Raw genomic sequence first — 20,665 nt, 5'->3', positions numbered from 1 at the left:
GTTCTGCTGATGGCCTGGTTTCTGTTTTCAGAGGGGAAAAGACTTTTGGTTGAGTGCTAAGAGCTGGTGATTGTAATTCAGGACCAGCTTTCACATCCCTTCTCAGATCCAATGGTGGTTGTTATTTCGTAACTTGTTATTCCAGCTGTGGAGAGTTCATTGAGATGTTACAAGTTATTATCTTTCAAGTGTAGGTTTTAAGATTTAATGATGTTTTTCTCCAAGACAGATCATAACTATGTTTTCCACGGAGATTTTAAAAGAGAGATATTGTCACTGCCCCATTTTGAAATAACAGATTTTTACTCTTCTGAATCTGACTTTTAATGTAGGTGTAGCCACTAAAATTAGTCTGAAATTATGAAAATTTGATAGCTTTACCCAGAAAAGAAGTAATTTTTATGATGACACATCTGAATCACAGATATCCATGGATATTACTACTGGAAAATAGAACAGAGAAAGATTTTGTATCAATCATCTTCCTACTCGTTAACTACTCTAAAGAAAAATGTATAATAATAGGTGACATGACTACAAAGAAGTTTGCAGAATGACTGTGAATATAGTTAATTGACCTTTCCTTGTCCTTCACTAATATTTGACCATATGACAAATAGCAACAGTTCAGTAATGACCTCTACTGCGTGTGGGACTGGGGCTTCCCAGGCGGCTCAGTGGTCTGCCAACGCAGGAGATGCAGGTTCGATCTCTGGGTTGGAAAGATCCCTTGGAGAAGGAAGTGACAACCCACTCCAGTATTCTTGCTTGGGAAATCCCAGGGACAGGGGAGCCTGGCAGGCTATAGTCCGTAGGGTTGCAGAGTCAGACGTCACTGAGCGACTGAGCGTGAGCACGCACGCACACATGTCGGGGACTGTGCTTGGCATTAAGCTGTAGGAAGCAGAAAGTGAGGGTCTGATTCTGCCACGAAGAAGCTGATTAGCTAGTAGGGAACAGGCTCATCTAGTTAGCTAACTGCGACACTTAGGAGTCGCAGCTTCCACATTAGCAGTATAAACATGACATATAAGGAACAAGTTATGCATTCCCTTTTTAAGGCACAAAGGTGAAGTTGCTGATTTGGTTTTCCAACAAGAATTAAAATTATTCAGTTACAGACTTTCACCTGTCTCCACATTGTAGGCAGGAACTTATAAGCAGATAGTCAACCGTGTCATGTTATGTTGTAAGCAGGAACATGTAAGCAGATAGGAACTTGTAAGCATTGTAGGCAGGAACTTGTAAGCAGACAGTCAACCAGTGCCGAAAGCAACAAAGAGATTGGCCTAGAACAAAAAGGAAACATAGGGCCAGGACCAGAATTGCTTTATTTTTAAACTTTTTATTAACATATGTCAAACTGAAAACTCTGTTGGCTGTATGCTCCTTGTGTCATAGTCTAGTTTCATCACACCCAACCCCACCAGTGGTCTCAGTATAAAAGAGTCTCAAAGACCAGAAAGGATGATGTACCAGAGACATGTTATTTAATGTACATTACGTGTGGGGTGCTGCCTCATGCTTTCAGAGCCCAGCCACAGTCTGGAATGCTTTCTCCTCCTAATATATGAGAGCCCTTCTATGGGGAACACAAGGAGAAGCTCTAAGCATCTCTGCATGCAATTTTTCACCAATGCCGCTGGAATATAAAGCTCTAATATAACAGGGACTTGGTTTAATTTGCTACTCTATCCCTACCACCTCAAACAGTACCTGGCATATATGAATAAATATTTGTTGAATGATTGGATGACTAAATACTATATTATGAATCTCACAGATGTCTTCATACATTTCTTTTAACCAATGAAATAAAAAGGAGTTAGGTTTGCCAGACCCCGCCATGTTATACTAGTTTGCTAAAACGTACACAAACAGGAGATTTCAGCCTAAGCGGGTTGACCTTTATCTTTACCACTATAGTCCAGACTCCCGTTTCCCTCTGGTTTTTGTTGGAAAAATATCAAAGCATACGTTTCTATGGGTGCACATCACTGAAGGGTTGGCATAGAGCTCCATGTAGTCCAAAGAAGAGAGAACTTAGCTGTACTTTTCCATAAAGTGTCTTCTTTCTAATGCCTCTAATACGTATTTAACCTGAGAATAACAATTTAAAATATTTATTTTTTCCCCTCTATATAAGGATTTTCTAAGAAATATTCCAGGAAGTATTTTTTCATCAGATCTCTATGATCACTGGGTCTGTGTAATGGATCAAGGAAATGATGAAGAGAAAATAAATGCAGTTCAAAGGTAATTATTCTGATTTGGTCATTTCTCAAACATGCCTTTTAAAAAGCTTATATTTTGTAAACTTGTCTAGTAAGATAGTGTGCTTGTGCTTGCTGTGTTTAGTCACTCAGTCGTGTCTGATTCTTTGCAACCCTTTGGACTGTAGCCCGCCAGGCTCCTCTGCCCGTGGGATTTCCCAGGCAAGAATACTGGAGTGGGTCTCCTTTTCCTCCTCCAGGGGATCTTCCCGACCCAGGGATTGAACCCATGTCTTCTGTGTCTCCATCATTGCAGGTGGATTCTCCACCCACTGAGCCATAATCACTGTCAAAATCATATCCGTGGGGACCAGTTTAAATATAGATTTATGCTAGCTGCTGTCACTTTTATTATTGCTTTTCCCTAATCCTATTAACATGGAATACTTGACCATTTTACACATTCTGTACGTCTGAATCTGATAAGAGCTGAAACCCATTAGACCAAGAGTTAATACAGTAGACTCAATCTATAATTTATATCTTAGTTTAACCAGACGATTCCTTATGTACTTCATTTAGCAACTGAATTCATAAAGAGAAAATTCCTTCCCCCTTAAGGGTCTCACAGTCTAGTAGAATTGATAGATTAAAAAATGAGAATTACAAAGTAGTATAATCAGTGCTAGTAAAGAGATACATGGGGAGGAATATGTGGAAATGCTTCAGAGGGACAGTTAACTTGTTGAAAAGTGTCAAGGAAGAAGGGAGTTGCAAAGCCTCAGTCTGATCACAAAGAATGCATCATTTGTACTCAATGGAAAGAGAAGGTGCTGGCAGGTCTCGCCACCCCAATCCCTGAATATTTCCTGCATTATAGGAGAAGAGGAAAGAAGAGTCCATTAACAAAAGTGTACTTCCAGTTCTATGAAAACCCATGAATCCTAAAATCATTTATTTGTATATGCTTGTTTAGTGCAGTTTTTCTTGAGCAGCTTTCAAATACAAGTCATTATCTACACACAGCTATTGATAGACACCTGTTATCAATAGAAGAACATAGTATAACTGTTGAAGATACCAGAATCAAAGCCACGTAACAGAATTGTGTCTGTTTTGGCGGAAATCATTCAGGGGCAGTGAATGTCAGATCCTGCATTTTGTTGCTCATTGTCTAAAACTTTATATTCTACAAATGGTTAAAAAGATGATGTTTTAAAGAGGGTTAGACTTATATCTCTCATACAAATACAAAATTAGCACACGTGAGAGGTTTTATTTAAAACATTAATTAAAAAACTAGTAAGATGTTACTGCAAAGTCAAAAGAGATTTCAAATTATCACAACTTGCATAATTAAATCAGAAATGCTGAAATGAATTTATAAATAGATGCAAAACTGACTTTTACTGCTAGGGCATGGGGCAAGGTGAGTGGGACAGTGTATGTGCAAATAAACCGTTTATCTCTCACCAGATAAGATTTTTGAGTCTACAGGCAAGTGTTAAGTGCACTGCTATCAGTAATCTACAATTTACAGAGTCAAATAACTCAACCCCTATGACCCAGATACCCCAGAGCATGATAGACAGTACCTTACTTTATGTTGAATACCTCCAGGAATCCTTTAGCTCATTTCCGTATCTTTCATAATTTGTCCCTTCAAAACTGTACTCATTGTCAGTCCATAGTACTGAAGAAACACCTTTCTATTGAGTCCAAGCACCCAGTTTTATCCCCCAGGTTACAGATTCTTGTTGGGAAAAAGCAACCACCATGACTATCAACATTTATATCTGTTTTCTGTATGACAGTAAGAATCATTTTAAGTGAATGATCATTTAAAATCCTTTATCAATTATAAAATAGGAACGGTAGAAAAAATATTATTATAAGCTTACCTTATATGTGAGAGTGATGTCAGTGAGATAGAGAGATGCAGGGCAAAAGTGACCTTGAGAGCTGCCGGAGCAGAGTGTGAGCTTTCAGAATGGACCTGGGAGTCCTCATGGCCAACGTTTAGGATTTTACCAAGAGACAGAATCCTGTGTTGCTTCTTGGAAGTAAAGGAGCTATATGTTAGTAAGTAAGTAAAGGAGTTACATATTAAATGTAACTGTTTAATTTCATTACAAAGCTTTTTGGGGGTTTTAGTTGAGAATATTCTGGAATGTTATAGGGTTTGCTTAAGATACTTTGTAACAGGTTCAGGTAAATATTTCAGATAGCATCTTTTTATGAATTACTTTTTTGCATTCTTTTACATTTTCATTGGATTATAAAATAAATAAATCTCCAGTGCTCACTTTCTCTCCTCTTTACAGACATGCCTCACTTCGCATGTACCATGTTAACAGACATTCCTGAATGTCTGAACTGTGAAAGTGAGGGCTACCTGTCGATGCAGGTTTTCTATGAAATGTTTGCTTACAGAGTGCATTTTTCTGTCTTTAGGCTATTAGACCAGCTTCCGAGAGCCAATGTTCTTCTCTTAAGGTATCTTTTTGGGTTATTACACAACATTGAGCAACATTCTTCATCCAATCAGATGACCGCGTTTAATTTAGCGGTGTGCATCGCCCCAAGCATTCTTTGGCCTCCTACTTCCTCCAGCCCAGAACTAGAAAATGAATTTACAAAAAAGGTAATGAAGTTTTTCCTTTTTCTGCTCTGGGGGACCAGTTCACCACTTTGAACCTAAAATTTGGGGTATTAATTCTGAAAGATACATATTTTCTTAAGTGAAAATACTTAAGAAAATAGGTACTATATGTACTAAGTACATATCATTATAAATTTTAGTTCATTGAGTGTTTTATCCTATCCTGGTAGATGATAAAAAAGGTAATTTCTTGAGCAAAAAAGCGATAGCAGTTGGTTTGCTTCTCTTTTCTCTTTAAGGAATTAAAAACAACTATGACTGACTTAAACCATAGAGTGATATGAAAACAGTTGATATGATTTTAAAAATAAATAAGGACTTTCAGTTCTAATGAGGTGGAGACACCTAGAGCCTATTATACAGAGTGAAGTAAGTCAGAAAGAGAAAGACAAATATCATATATTAGTGCAAATATATGGAATCTAGAAAGATAGTACTGCTGATCTTACTTGCAGGACAACAAAGGAGATACATGTAAAGAACAGACTTTTGAACACAGTGGAGGAAGGAGAGGGTGGGATGGTTTGAGAGGGTAGCACTGGAACATATGCATGACTGTGTAGGAAACAGAGAGCCACGATCTGTTTAGGGAGTCTGCTCTGTGACGCAGGGAGCCCAGAGCCAGTGCCCTGTGACAGCCTAGAGGAGTGGGATGGGCAGGGAGGTGCAGTGCGGTTCAAAAGGGAGGGGACATATGTACACCTCTGGCCAGTTCACGTTGATGTGTGGCAAAAACCATCACTATTGTAAAGTTCAGTTCAGCTCAGTTCAGTCACTCAGTCGTGTACGACTCTTTGCGACCCCATGAACCGCAGCACCCCGGGCCTCCCTGTCCACCACCAACTCCCGGAGTCTACTCACAGTCATGTCCATTGAGTCAGTGATGCCATCCAGCCATCTCATCCTCTGTCATCCCCTTCTCCTCCCGCCCCCAATCCTTCCCAGCATCAGGGTCTTTTCCAATGAGTCAGCTCTTCACATCAGGTGACCAAAGTATTGGAGTTTCAGCTTCAACATCAGTCTTTCCAATGAACACCCAGGACTGATCTCCTTGAGGATGGACTGGTTGGATCTCCTTGCAGTCCAAGGGACTCTCAAGAGTCTTCTCCAACACCACAGTTCAAAAGCATCAATTCTTCGGCGCTCAGCTTTCTTCACCGTCCAACTCTCACATCCATACATGACTACTGGAAAAGCCATAGCCTTGACTAGATGGACCTTTGTTGACAAAGTAATGTCTCTGCTTTTCAATATGCTATCTAGGTTGGTCATAACTTCCCTTCCAAGGAGTAAGCGTCTTTTAATTTCATGGCTGCAATCACCATCTTCAGTGATTTTGGAGGCCAGAAAAATAAAGTCAGCCACTGTTTCCACTGTTTCCCCATCTATTTGCCATGAAGTGATGGGACCAGATGCCATAATCTTAGCTTTCTGAATGTTGAGCTTTAAGCCAACTTTTCACTCTCCTCTTTCACTTTCATCAAGAGGCTCTTTAGTTCTTCTTCACTTTCTGCTATAAGGGTGGTGTCATCTGCATATCTGAGGTTATTGATATTTCTCCCAGCAATCTTGATTCCAGCTATTGTAGTTATTATCCTCCAATTAAAAATTAAAATAAATAAGGACTTTGGAATTAGGTCAAGGTTGAATTCTCAGCCCTAACACTTGCTAGATGTACAATCTTTGGCAAAATTAGTTACATTGATCCAGTTTCCTCATCTAAAGAATGGAGGTGTTGCTAATACCCAGTTCATACATTATTTAAGTTGGTGCAAACCTAATTGCAGTTTTGGACTGTGAATTTTAAATCATTATACTAGGCTCAAACACATCTTTATTAATCAAAATAGGAACCATTACAATCAACACATTTTTGCCAATGAGAAATAAGTTTGTTGATTCCTGTAGCATAAATCCATGCTTTGTAATTCGACGAGCTCTTGGGAAGCATTTTCTGCCTCCTGCTGGTTGTGGAAACATTTTTCCTGCAAAAAATTGTCAAGATGCTTGAAGAAGAGGTAGTTGGTTTTCAAGAAGTCAGGTGAATATGGCAGATGAGACAAAACTCCGTAGCCCAGTTCATTCAACTTTTGAAGCATTGCTTGTGCAATGTGCAGTCAGGCATTGTTGTGAAGAATTGGGCCCTTTCTTTTGACCAGTGCCAGCTGCAGATGTTACAGTTTTTGGTGCATCTCATCGATTTGCTGAGCGTTCATCTCAGATGTAATAGTTTCACCGGGATTCAGAAAGCTACAGTGGATCAGACAGGCAGCAGACCACCAAACAGTGACCGTGACCTTTTTTTGGTGCAAGTTCAGCTTTGGGAAGTGCTTTGGAGCTTCTTCTCGGTTCAGCCACTGAGCTGGTTATAACCAGTTTTCATATAAAATCCACTTTTGGTCACACGTCACAGTCCGATCAAGAAATGGTTCATTGTTGCTGCATAGAATAAGGGAAGACGACACTTCAAAATGCCAATTTTTTACATTTCCAATCACTTCATGAGGCACCCACTTATCGAGTTTTCTCACCTTTCCAGTTTGCTTCAGATAAGTTCTTCGGCAGCGCCTCATTTAGTTGTAGGAGGATAAGCTTCGATGATTACTCTCAGTTGCTCACTGTCAGCTTCTGATTTCTGGCCACTAAGTTCCTCATCTGCAAGGCTCTTGTCTCCTTCGCAAAATTTCTTGAACTGCCACTGCACTATTTGTTAGAAGTTTCTGGGCCAAATACACTGTTGTGCATTGTCTCCACTGCTTTATGACCCATTTTGAACTCAAATAAGAAAACTGCTCAAATTTGCTTTTTGTCTAGCATCATTTCCATAGTCTAAAATAAATACAAAATACACGGAAAGTAGTGTCATTAGCCAAAAACATAAAGCAAAAATTTCACTTTAAAATGATGTGTACCATAACCACATTTATTTAAGAATGTATTCCAACATCAAACAGCAGAGTTCAACTGTGCAAAAGTACAATTACTTTTGCCCCAACCAAATAGTTACTTGAAATCACACTCCTTTATTGCCTGGTTGTTAGTACAGGAGTTAGGGCTTTGCTTCAGCTGTTGGGGCAAAAAAACTATGTAAAGGTTTCCGTATATCACATGGAGGCACAAAGCTCACTAGTAAAATCTTCCCTCTTCCCGGAGCACCTCCAGTTAGCAAGGCGAAGGGAAAGAAATGCATAGGAAGAGACTGGTCAGGCAAACTGCACGTTTTTCTCCAACTGTCTCTCCCTGCCCCCTGCAGTGAACCACAGAGGATACCTACCAACTTTCCATGCTTGTGACACCTGCCTTTTGCATAAGAAATACATTTTATATGTCTTCATCTAATGACACTTCATGAATTTTAATGAGAAAGTGTGTTTCCTCACCCCAAATGCCCTATAGAGAATACTTAAAATTACTCTAATTTTAAAGACAGAACTGTTGGTATAAAAATGTTAGTATTAAGCCAAGGCAACAAATAATAACTAGTCTACTGATTAAAATTAATCTCTATACTCACACTACTCTTGAAAGTACCATAGTTTTTTAGGGGAAACTGTATTGTAAAGCAAACCTGAATTTTTCTCAGGTTTCTTTTGCATTTTTTGTTAGAATTAGGATTAATATATGAAATGTGATTTATAGACAGGCTGTATGAGAAGTATGCAGCTCATTTTTGTCCCTTTTTTGTACAGGTTTCTCTGCTTATACAATTTCTGATTGAAAACTGCTGTCGGATATTTGGAGAAGAAATCACTTCCCTCTTGGGAGAGGTTTCAGTGAGATGTGATACTAGAGAGAATGCCTCAGGTATGGTGAATAATTGGGTTGATTTTTGTGGGAAACAGACACACATCTGTGAAAATCAGCTGGGACAGTGGTTATCCTGGATCCCACAGCAGCTCAGGTGAAGAGGGCCTCTCACCTTGGTCAGTGGGTCTAGGACTTCTGCTCCTTCCTTAGAAGGTCAGGGTATGTTAACACTGTGGTATGGTTAAGAAGTGTATAAGACAAGGTCCCAGACTGTTAGTGGCAGCATTATATAGTATAATATTTTTAACCTTTTTTAAAATAAACTTTACAAGGAGCCCCAGTACGTATAACACAACTGCTCTGGTTGAAACTGGAGTAGAAGGCCCAGAGGCAATAGAGACAGCCCTGATTTTTCTCCTCACCTTCCTCTTAGAGGTCTCTGAGACTTCTCAGAATTCTTGTACACTGCTAAACACGTTAAAAACAAATAACATCATGGGGCAGGCTGGGGTGTGTGGGGAGTAAAGACACTCAATATTCCAAATTATGAATTCTTGTAACACCAATTGGCAGTTATGTTATCTTTGGCCAATTCTTCTATGCCACTGAACATCAATATCTTCATCTACAAATATGGATAACCATCATATCTAACTGTTGTGGTTGTAGTAAAGATAGAGTAATGTATAGTAAAGAACTTTGTCGAAGAGAAATTGAAAGAGCTAGTAAATGGTTTCTCTGAGATTAGAGTTAATTATGTATATACACCAGCAGATCTGTTTAAAAGACAGAGTCTGATTCAGAATCTGGATATATCTGGCATTAATTTCTTTATATTTTTAACTGTTTCTTGGTATTATGACCATCTCCTCATTGCTTTGAGGAAATGTTATTTAAAGAAAGCCTATTTCTTCAGGAACTGAGGTAAATCGCATATACCTCAACAGTTTTATTTTTAATGCTGCACTTACATCTGGGGAGATTATGAAAGATTCTTTCTTTCCTTAGAGTAAAAATTTGAACAATCTACATTTAAAAACAGAATTACACTAAACATCATCAAAGTTGGGTTTTTTAATTATTTTTAAGGCAGCATGCATTTGTGTTAAGTAAAAATGTTATTAATCGTGGTTTGCTTTTTCGACAGATATCTCTTGCTTCCAACTGAATGACTCCTCCTATGACAGCTTGGAAAATGAGCTGAATGAGGATGTTGACGCCCCATGTAGTGACTTGGTAAAGAAACTTGGTCAGGGTAGCAGAAGCATGGACTCTGTGTTAACCCTCAGTGACTATGACCTCGACCAGCCTGAGGTGGAAGGCCTTTTAACCCTGAGTGACTTTGACTTAGACCATTCTAAATATGAAGACGTTCAAATGGGACAGCCCCTTGAATCCAAGCCAGTGGACACTGCAGTGTACACCAAGGTCCCACGCGCCCAGGCCCCCTCTGGCGCGAGCACACCCAGCCGCCTGTCCACAGCTGCCGCTGATGCCCCAAAAGGCCTGAGGCGACACCGCCGCTGCTCGGAGCCCAGCATCGACTATCTCGATTCAAAGCTTTCCTATCTCAGGGAGTTTTATCAGAAAAAGCTACGCAAGTCCAGCTGTGATGCCATTCTCTCAAAAAAAGATGAGAGCCGTCTGAATCAGAATCAGCCGCTTCAGGAAGGGGGTAAGACGTGTTTTAAAAAGAGTTTGTTCACAGGCACTGATAGCAAGAAAAATGCCACTAGTAAAAATGTTAAGAAGAAAAGCTTATCTGATAATGAAGGAAGTCATGTAAAACTTTTTCCTAAATCCAAGCCAGTAGCCATTTCCGTGGCATCTTACAGTCACATGTCCTCCTGTGATCATCCCAGGAGCCAGCCCTTTGACACAGATACATCTGAATACTCCCCGCCACACACTGCAGACGCCCTCAAGAGTTCAAGGAGGCAACGGCGCTGCTCAGAGCCCAGCATTGATGACCAGCACTGCAGACTGACCTATCTCAGGGGGATTTATCCAAAGAAGCAGCAGAAAGCCAGGTATGAAGCCAGTCTCTTGCATGGAGAGGACGATTATCTCAAGCGGCACAAGTCTTTACAAATGGAGGGCCAAAAGCTTATTAATCAGAGTTTGGTCATGGGGATTGAAGTGGGCAAGAGTAGTGCCACAAACCAAAGCACTGAGAAGGTTTTACCCCCAAGTTTAAACCTTTGCTCAAGGACTAGCTATTCCAGCTTGTCTTCCCCAGGCACTTCCCCATCTGGCTCATCAGTGAGCTCCCAAGACAGTGCTTTTTCTCAGATTTCTGAACACTCTGTGTTTACACCCACTGAAACATCCTCTCCAATAGATTGTACTTTTCAAAGAAAACAGACAGAGCTTTCTTCTGACTTGAGCGGTTCTGGCCTCATTTCTGGAATTCCTGGTCCCTCATCAGGGCAGGCCAGCGGCCGCCTGGCTTATACAAAAAAGGACAGTGTAGAGTGGCATTCACACATGCATTCTGTAACTCTTCACCCCAGCACATGGTTGAAGAGTGGTGTAGCCAGTTTGAAAAACTGGTCCCTCAAAAAGAAGGCAAGGGCACCCCGACCAGAGGAAAATACAGTGGGTTCTCTAAAAGGACCCATGGATCCTCCTGCACATGCTTCTGCTGTTCCGGAAGCCATCGCACTACAAGAGAGGCAGAAAGACGAGCCCCAGAGGGCAGCTGAAGGACTGGGAGCTGTGCAGATGGCCCACTGGTATAGCACTTACCCCAGCCAGGACTCAGAGAAACACTGTAGCTCTCCGCTCAGCCTCATGGAAGACAGACTTGGGCTTCGTACGAAGTCGCCCGAGGAAGGAGAGGATAGCGGGCAGTGCTCTCCTGGTATGCTGCCAGAGAGAAGATCCTCCCCCGGCTCCTTGACTGTGGATGATGCGTCCAGCCCAGACTCAGGGCCGCCCATGGTGTGTGATGCTGAGGACAGACATTTGGCCAAAGACATTTAACCACCATAAGAACCTGATGTCTACAAGAACAGAAACAGGCTAATAATGATACAACAATTACTATGACCCCTTTGTATAAAGTACCTGGGATGGGTAGCATAAAGATAATCATTGCTAATACTTAGGACAACAAAAGAATTCTCTTTCTTGAGACTATTTGTCCAAAAGTTTAGACTGAAAAATGCTGTCACCTCAGTGTTTGGGAGGCTTTTCTGTATTAAAGCATGGACGGATCCTGTCATGCATTTTAAGAGCTATGAGCAGACAGCTAAAGAAAGCATCTTCTGTAGAGGAAACATGCTGTGTATGATGAGATTAGTTCCTGAGGAAGCCAGGAGATAAGAAGCGAAGAACAGGAAGTGTGGAGAGAGAGGGAAGGCTGCAGAGAAACCATTCCCATTCCATGGAATATTTTTAATAAGTAGGCCAAAATAATGCCACTAGTCAAAGCTAAAGAGGTAACACATCTGATAATAAAGAAAATTATGTGAAACTTTTCCCCAAATCCAAACCAGTGGCCATTTCTGTGACATTTTATATTCAGTCACATACTCTCACAGCGTCATTTCAGGTATCAGCCCACTGGTGGCAGCCAGAGAGGAAAAAACTGAAGTGATTTGAAAGCCATGAGTACCAGGATATTGTAGGTGTTTTTGTTTTTTTTTTTATTGGTTGAGTTTTTCCATCAGTGTTGCATGCTCCACAGAGGCTCCACTGCGCACTGCTGTGAGGAGAAAGAAGGAGATGACTGCTCATTTCGGTGTCCTTTCAAGGGGCCTGAGCTCGGAACATTCTCCTGTTATAAGACGACCTTCCGACTGTATTCACTGTTCTTGTGTGGAGGGAAAGACTGCCAGAGCAGCCCTTTCTGTTACCCAGTTGCTGTTGCAAACATGTGATCAAAGCATGGCTCCTCTTTGCTAAAATGTGTTTCCGTTCCTTACCTCTTAGTCAGCCGGAAAAAGTTCCTGATAAGTCATCCCTTTACTGATTGTCATTTGTCAGTTGAGAGGACAGTTTTGAGGTTGGCAGGTTATAAGGAGTCACAGAATGGAGGAGCCATCAGAGTGGCTCTCGGACCTTCTTTTCGACAGTCATTGGCTTTGGATGATCTTACCTCCAGAAGTTTTTACATATTTTTTGTTCCAGTAGTTCACAGATTATACCCCCATTGATTTATTTCATATTGATAGACATTTCCCCTGTCTCTTACCTTAAAGGTTACACCAGTACATCTCCTGGATTATTTCCTTGGATTATTAGGCCTGCCCAGTCAGTGTGATGTGATAGAATCAGAAATGGATGTGCATCTTCCTTCATTTTAAATACTTATAAGAAGTTGCTTAGAGCCCATTGAGTTCAATATCAGATGGACCTTCCCCCCACAATACTTCCTTATTTCAAATTATTTTCCTCAGCCACCCAGAAACTTTCATGTCAAATATTTTCTCAATGTCGTCCTAAAGGTTGCATTTTTCACTTATATAAAAAAATAATGTTTTCTGTAAGAGAGAAGTCCTTTCAGTATTAGCTATAGGTGCTACCTACCTTTAGGGGACATGGCCCTGTTTGTCCTAAGCATTGTAATTAACTTTTATAACTCTCTCAAAAGAGCTCCTTTATGACACTGGCCATCTCAGTCACAGATGTGAAGTAGATTTTACCTTTTAACTAACCACTGCTATATGTAGACTCCTAAGTGTCCATATGCATCTTTTGTGGTATGATATATAAAGGCAACAGGGATTCCCCTCACCCTTAGGGCATACTACTGCAGAACCGCAAGATGTGAATGAAGCTCTTATGGCTTGGAGTGTCTTTCCAGAAGAAATTGCTTCTCTGCTTAACAAAATAATAGTTGTATCCTTTTTTCTTTCATATTGGTGGTTAGGAAGCCATCTACTCAGTTTGAAGCAAAAAAGATGCTGAGGTTCTTCCATAACCATTCCTGTTCTCTGTGTTCCCTTAGATACTCCTGTAACATTTAATGTGAATAATTAATATTGCTGTAAAGTATTATATTGTATGATTTGAAGACAGACTACATGTCATTTTATTATACTCCATCAATCTATAATATATTAGACCAATGCTTTATCTAAAATGCTTTGAGTTTGTATAATATATCTTGACAAATTTTACTACCATATGTTATGTAATAAATGTGTATTTTTGTACTTGCAGAAACTGCTGCTAACTTTTAAAGTTGTTTGGTTTTAAAGGCACTGATTATGGGTATGTATGAAGTCCATGCTGTCTGTTAAATAAAACATCATCCTTCAGAGTTAACAGTCCCACCAGGGCAATATTGCCCTTTGTAGACTTGTTTTAGCTAATGAGCCCAATTTCCGCTTAACATTGGAAATTTCGTAAATGTAATTAATGTTGATTGGAACTTTGAGCTTTTAGTCATAGGTCATGTGGTCAGTCTCTCTAGAAAAGGAGGGCTTTATTTCTTTTATGTTTTTCTGATCTTACTGTTAACCAAACAATTATGTTTTAGACATAAAGTCTTCATTTTTCTTAGATATTACGTGTATACTGTGCTCCTAGAATCAGATACATACTGTCTGTGTTCTCATAGCAAAGAACCATCAACTCAGCTCAATTGTTGTATGAGATCTTCTTGTCTAAATTTGAGCCCTTCTGATCAGAGTGTCTAACTGATTCCAGACATGTCCAAACATCCCAGGAGTTCTAGATCCAGATACTACAAGACATCAGTACTTATAAAGTCATATAAAGTCAATAAATATTCTCATTTCTCTCATTTCCCATGAGTATCTTTGCCTCCTCAAAGTTCACGGAGGTTCGCTGGATGTAAGTTTAAGCACCATTTCAGAAAGCTTAAAAATATACACATGACCTTAGTCCAGAAAAAAATGACTCATTCTGAGCAGTAAAGACCTAAATGTTAAAGAAATGCAAAGATGATTTTTGCTTCTAAAGAAGAAGCTTAATCTACTAAAAACATTGAGTTCAGTAAATTATCTTAGTTTTGTGGTTTTTCGGCTTTTCATGGAATGGCATTGAATTGAAAGGATCTAATGTATCTTCGAACCAGTGGCATATTTTGTCTGTTGAAACTAAAAATATTATGTATCTTAATCCAAATTATGGTAGTGTTTAATCTTTTTTACCTGGTCATGTTTTAATGACTTGAGAGGAAGTATCTGCAAACTGTTTATTTCAATACAAGGAAAAAAATATAACAATAAAGCTGGGTAAAATGTTAACTTCTTTAATATCTATTCTGGTTACAAGGATATCTCATAAGCTAAATTTCCTGCTGAAAGGAAGAGTACTCTCAAATGGTGTGCTTTCTACCCTAAGTGTAAGTCTACTCTGTTCCTAAGCCACCTGTAAATGTAAATCCTTCATTTGTATTGTTTGTTTGTTTTTAAAAGGGGAGGAGTGGAATTTCATAAACTTCAGTTCTACATAGTACTATGTGTGTGTTAGCATTGGCAAAAGGCTCTGGGGTGTAATTTGGAGAATTTTGCTTCCGAGTCCCAAACAAATATGCCCAGGTGGTAGTAGATGCATATTGTTTCTTAATTTGTATGGGATGCTTTCTCATTGTGCATTGTCAGAGTACACGTGCGTTTGTAGGTCAAAGTGTTTTTCTACCTATTTAATTTGTTAAGGCAAAGTAAATATGTTTTCTGGAGTTTGATTTTATGTGACAATAGAAGATGCAGATTTGGGAGACATTAAGATTTAAATGCTAGCTATTTTTCTCTAGGTTTAGTTTTTAGATTACAGTAACTTGAAATTAAATTTAGACCTTCTTACAGCCTCTTGATCTGCCATGAGGAGTGAATAAACTAGCTAAAAACCTGTACTTGTGGCATAGGCCCATTACTCTGAGCAAGTAAAATGGATGCTTAAAGAAATACCCAGTCTCTGCCAGATCACAGGAACTAATTGTTACTGTCTAAAATTTTCAGAAGAAAGAAACATTTTATATCTTTGCCCAAGAATGAGATGACTGAGAAGCAGAGAATCATCAAAATATATTAACACAGAGAAATACTGCTTGAAGGTACAGCGAATGATTAGAGAGGAGGAAAGCTAATTCAAGATACTGAATCACAAAGAGCTCAAGAGCTTAGTTAAGAAAAGGGAAAAAGAGTTGGTCTAGGGAGAGAGAGATGTTACAAATGATGTAAATGCTAGTCAGGCCATCTAAGTTTTATTGTAGGTACTGTTCTAGACCCTGGAATAAAGCTGAAAAAAATATTGATTGTGTCCTCAGGGACTTCAAACAACTAAGGGAAAATTGGGTTGTGTGGAAGAAGGGGAACAGTGACATTGGGCACTCACTGTTGCCTGTGTGCGCTGGCGACCAGTGCATTGTTGGTTTTATTTCATTTAGTGCTCACCACAGCCGTTTGTGGTGGGTACATTCCGCTAGAACCTCATTCTGACCCCAGGCTCTTTTCTTCATCTTTCACCTTAAAATGTTGATGGTAATACCTCTTCCATAATAAAGCAGACACTAAGTTAGGTGCTTGAGGACCATCCAAACTTTGCTAAGTTATGTCTCAGCTAGATATCTCTAAGAAAATCATTCAGTTTCATAAATAATTCATAAACCTATGATAAATGTAAAAGTAATTGGGCCGAAAGTTGGTCCAAACAGTGTAGACCGGTCTCCCTGCTTCTTCTAAGTACATCTATAAATCCTGGAAGCAACACAGAGACCAATCGGTTCAGAATGCTAGGACTGGATGGAAAACACAGTAACAGGGCATCTTACATGCCCTCAGCCAACAGAAGAAGAACCAGGTCTGGTTTTTTCCAACCTAGCAACAGAAGGCAGCACAGATCTGTGCATTGCTCCTTGGAATCAGATGGAGTCCTTCTGACACCAGTGGGTAAACCAAGCACCACCAGCAAGAGGGATAGTTGAGCCACACTAAGTGGCCAGGCCTGAGACTTCCCACCCCCGCTGGAGATACTGGAGTCACAACAAGGAGTTCAGCCTGGGAAGTATCTTTGCTCCAGGAGGCCTGACTCCCCCACCCATTCAAAGACACTTTGATCAGATGCCATGGACAGGAGGGATTCTACCCCAGAAAGCACTCAGCCTGGGGAGTCTCAGGGCCAAAGAACAAACAGGCTTCTCTGACTGAGAACAGGTCAAAAGAGCACCAAAAAGACTTTGAAAAACTCAATGAACCTACAATTTCCAGTAGGCCAAGGGCCTATGTGTTAAAGCTAAACAAGGTGACTGCTACCAAAGTAAATAGGGCCCAGAGTCTCCTAACACAACAGATGAAGTGTCCAGGATACAATTGGAAATCACCAGTCATACCAAGAACCAGGAAAATCACAAATTCAATGAGAGAAAGCTGATGCCAACATGAAAATTTAAAAGCAAGCTAGTATCTTAAAAATGTCTGTGGACAACTAAATACAAATTATCTTGAAACAAAGGGAAACAAATAGAAAATCCTACCAAAGAAACAGAAGTACAGAACAGCCAAATGAAAATTGTAGATCTAAAAAATACAATAGCAGGTTTAAAAATCCACACTGTAAACCCAGGAACAGAGTGAAGATGACAGGATAGAATCAGTTAACATGCGGACAGAATTACACAATCTAAACAACAAAGAAAGTAGACTTAAGGGGGAGAAAAGTAATCAGAGGCTTAGAGATCTGTGGAACAGTAACAAAAGATCCAACATTTGTATCATCAAAGTTTCAGAAGCAGGGTCGGGCTGAGACAGTATTCAGAGAAATAATACCTAAAAACTCCACAAATTTGATGAAATATACAAACCTACACATTCGGGAAACTAAGTGACAGCCAAACTGGATAAATGCAAAGAAAGACATATCACAATTAAATGTTTGAAGACTGTGGGGAAAGTGTTGAGAGTAGTAAACAACACTTACCTTTAGGGGAACACCAGTTTAAATGACAGGAATTATCATCGGAAACCACGGAGGCTGGAAGAAAGTGGCACATTTTGAAAGTGCTGAAAGAAAACCGTCAACCCAGAGTCCCATACCCAGTGAAACTGTCTTTTGTGAATGAAGGAGAAATAAGGACCTTCTCAGATGGAGGAAAATGTAAAGAATTTGTCACTAACAGACATATCCTTAAAGACTGGCCAAAGGAATTTTTCAAAACAAAGTAAATGGTAGAAGAAGGAAATTTGGAGCATCAGGAAGGTAGGACAATAGAAAGCAGAAATAATAGTATATAATGACTGATTGTCTTCATGAGTTTTATATGCGATGCTTGAAACTAAAATTATAACAGTGTGTGATACTCAAGAAAATGATATTTAAAAGTGGGGAAAATAAAGAGACCTAATAGAAATGGCAGAAAGCAAAGAAGAACTAAAGAGCCTCTTGATGAAAGTGAAAGAGGAGAGTGAAAAAATTGGCTTAAAACTCAACATTCAGAAAACTAAGATCATGGCATCTGATCCCATCACTTCATGGCAAATAGATGTGGAAACAATGAAAACAGTAACAAGAGTTTATTTTGGGGAGCTCCAAAATCACTGCAGGTAGTTATTGCAGCCATGAAATTAAAAGACGCTTGCTCCTTGGAAGAAAAGTTATGACCAACCTAGACAGCATATCAGAAAGCAGACATTACTTTGCCAGCAAAGGTCCATCTAGTCAAAGCTATGGTTTTTCCACTAGTTGGACCATAAAGAAAGCTGAGCACCGAAGAAGTGATGCTTTTGAACTATGGTGTTGGAGAAGACTCCTGAGAGTCCCTTGGACTGCAAGGAGATCCAACCAGTCCATCCTAAAGGAGATCAGTCCTGAATATTCATTGGAAGGACTGATGCTGAAGCTGAAACTCCAACACTTTGGCCACCTAATCGGAAGAACTGACTCACTGGAAAAGACCCTAATGCTGGGAAAGATTGAGGGCAGAGGAAGCCAAAGTAGAAAGAGAAGCAAAAAGTAGAGGGAGAAAAATAAATAAATAAAATGGCATGCTTAAGCTCCAACATGTATTACCTTAAATATAAGTGATCTGCATATATCAATCAAAAGACAAAGATTGACATTGTGGATTAAAAAACAAAAACTACCTAACTACATCCTATCTGTAAGAAACTCACTTCAGATTGGTTCAAGATGGCTGAGTAGAAGGATGTGCTCTAATCTCCTCCTGCAAGAGCACTGAAATTGCAACTAGCTGTTGAACAACCATCAACAGGAAGATGCTGGAACCCACCAGGAAAGGATATCCATGTCCAAAGACAAAGGAGAAGCCACAATGAGATGGTAGGAGGGGCACAGTCACGATGAAATCAAGTCTCATACTTGCCAGGTGAGGGACCCACAAAGTGGAGAACATAATGCCAAAGTAGTTCTCCCACTATTGTAAAGGTTATGAGCCCCTTCTCAGGCTTCTCAGTTTGGGGATCCAGAAAAGGGACTAGGAATCCCTAAGGAAATTGACTTTGAAGGCCAGTGGGATTTGATTGCAGGACTTCTACAGGACTGGGGGAAACAGTGACTCTACTCTTGGAGGGCACACACACAGTCTTGTACACACTAGGACCCAGAGGAAAGAACAGTGACCACAGAGGAGACTGAACCAGACCTACCTACTAGTGTTGGCGGGTCTTCTGCGAAGGCGTGGGTGAGTAGTGGCTCGCTTTGGGGACGGGAGTGTTTACAGTAGCAGTTCTGGGAAGTACCCAATGGCATGGACCCTCCTGGAGGAGACTGTAGATTCCAGGGCTAGGTCACCTCAGACCAAAAAACTGACAGAGAAGGAGTATAGCCCCAGTCATCTGCAGACAAAAAGTTTTATTGAGCATGGCCCTGCCCACCAGGGCAAAACCCAGTTTTTCCCACCACCAGTCCCTCCCATCAGCCTCTTAGCTTCATCCACCAGAGGGCACACAGAGGAAGCTAGAAGAACTACAATCCCATAGCCTCCAGAATGAAAACCACAGTCACTAAAACTTGAACAAACTGAAAAGGCTGAGGATTATGCCCCAAATGAAGGAAAAAGATAAAACCCCAGAAAAACAACTAAGTGAAGTGGAGATAGGCAACCTTCCAGAAAAAGAATTAATGAAGATGATGCAGAATCTCAGAAAAAATTGAGACGATGCAAGAAATGTTTTAACAAAGACCTAGAGGAACTAAAGAACAAATAGAGATGAACAGTGTGCTAGAAGCAATCAGTAACAGAGTAATTGAGGCAGAAGAATGGATAAGTGACCTGGGAGACAGAATGGTGGAAATCACTGCTGCAAAACAGAATAGAGAAGAGAAGAATGAAAAAGAAAAAAAATGGAGACAGTCTAAGAGACCTCTGGGACAACATTAAATGCACCAAGAGTCACAATACAGAGGTCCCAGAAGAAGAGAGAGAGGACCTGAGAAAATGTTTGAAGAGAAAATGACTGAAAATTTCCATAATATGGAAAAGGAAATAATCAACCAAGTCCAGGAACCACAGAGAGCTCCAGGCAGGATAAATCCAAGGAGGAAGACAGAGTAATCAAACTGACAAGAATTAAAGACAAACTATTAAAAGCAACAAAGGAAAAATGACAAATAACATAAAGGGAATTCCCATAAGGTTATCAGTTCATTTCTCAACAGAAACTCTACAAGCCAGAAGGGAGAGATACAATATATTTAAAAGTGATTAAAGGGAAGAACCTACAGCCAAGAATACTCTTCCCAACAAGGCTCTCATTCAGATTTGATGGAAAAATCAAGTTTTACAGACAAAAACAAAAAGTTAAGAGAATTAAGCACCACCAAACCAATCTAACAACAAATGCTAAAGGAACTTCTCTAGGCAGGAAACACAAGAGAAGGAATAGACTTACAAAAATAATAAACCCAAAGTAATTCAGAAAATGGTAACAATATCATATATATTGATAATTACCTTAAATGTAAATCAATTAAATGCACCACCCAAAAGACATAGACTGGCTGGGTAGAAACAAAAATGACCCATATGTATACTACAAGAGACCCACCTCAGACTTGGGGACACTTACAGACTGAAAATAAGGGAATGGGAGAAGGTATTCAATGCAAATTG

At 39.9% G+C, this 20,665-nt stretch overlaps 1 protein-coding gene across 22 annotated transcripts in view; it reads left to right on the top strand.

Moving 5' to 3' along the window:
• Positions 1–14,843, top strand: part of ARHGAP20 (Rho GTPase activating protein 20) — a 189,752-nt gene extending 174,909 nt beyond the window's left edge. For all 22 annotated transcript variants that reach the window (XM_081544162.1, XM_081544156.1, XM_081544157.1 and 19 more), the window contains 4 exons: positions 2,147–2,256; positions 4,668–4,857; positions 8,565–8,679; positions 9,770–14,843. In XM_081544162.1, coding sequence (XP_081400288.1) covers positions 2,147–2,256; positions 4,668–4,857; positions 8,565–8,679; positions 9,770–11,607 — 2,253 coding nt within the window. In that variant the 3' untranslated portion in view covers positions 11,608–14,843. The remainder of the gene's footprint in view (positions 1–2,146; positions 2,257–4,667; positions 4,858–8,564; positions 8,680–9,769) is intronic.
• Positions 14,844–20,665: the final 5,822 nt, after the last annotated feature.

The sequence above is a fragment of the Giraffa tippelskirchi genome, chromosome 11, assembly GCF_054371585.1.
Source record: "Giraffa tippelskirchi isolate mGirTip1 chromosome 11, T2T-mGirTip1v1.2.pri, whole genome shotgun sequence".
Classification (NCBI taxonomy): Eukaryota; Metazoa; Chordata; class Mammalia; order Artiodactyla; family Giraffidae; genus Giraffa; species Giraffa tippelskirchi.
Note: the sequence above shows the minus strand (reverse complement) of the source record. Positions and strands in the feature narration are given on the sequence as shown.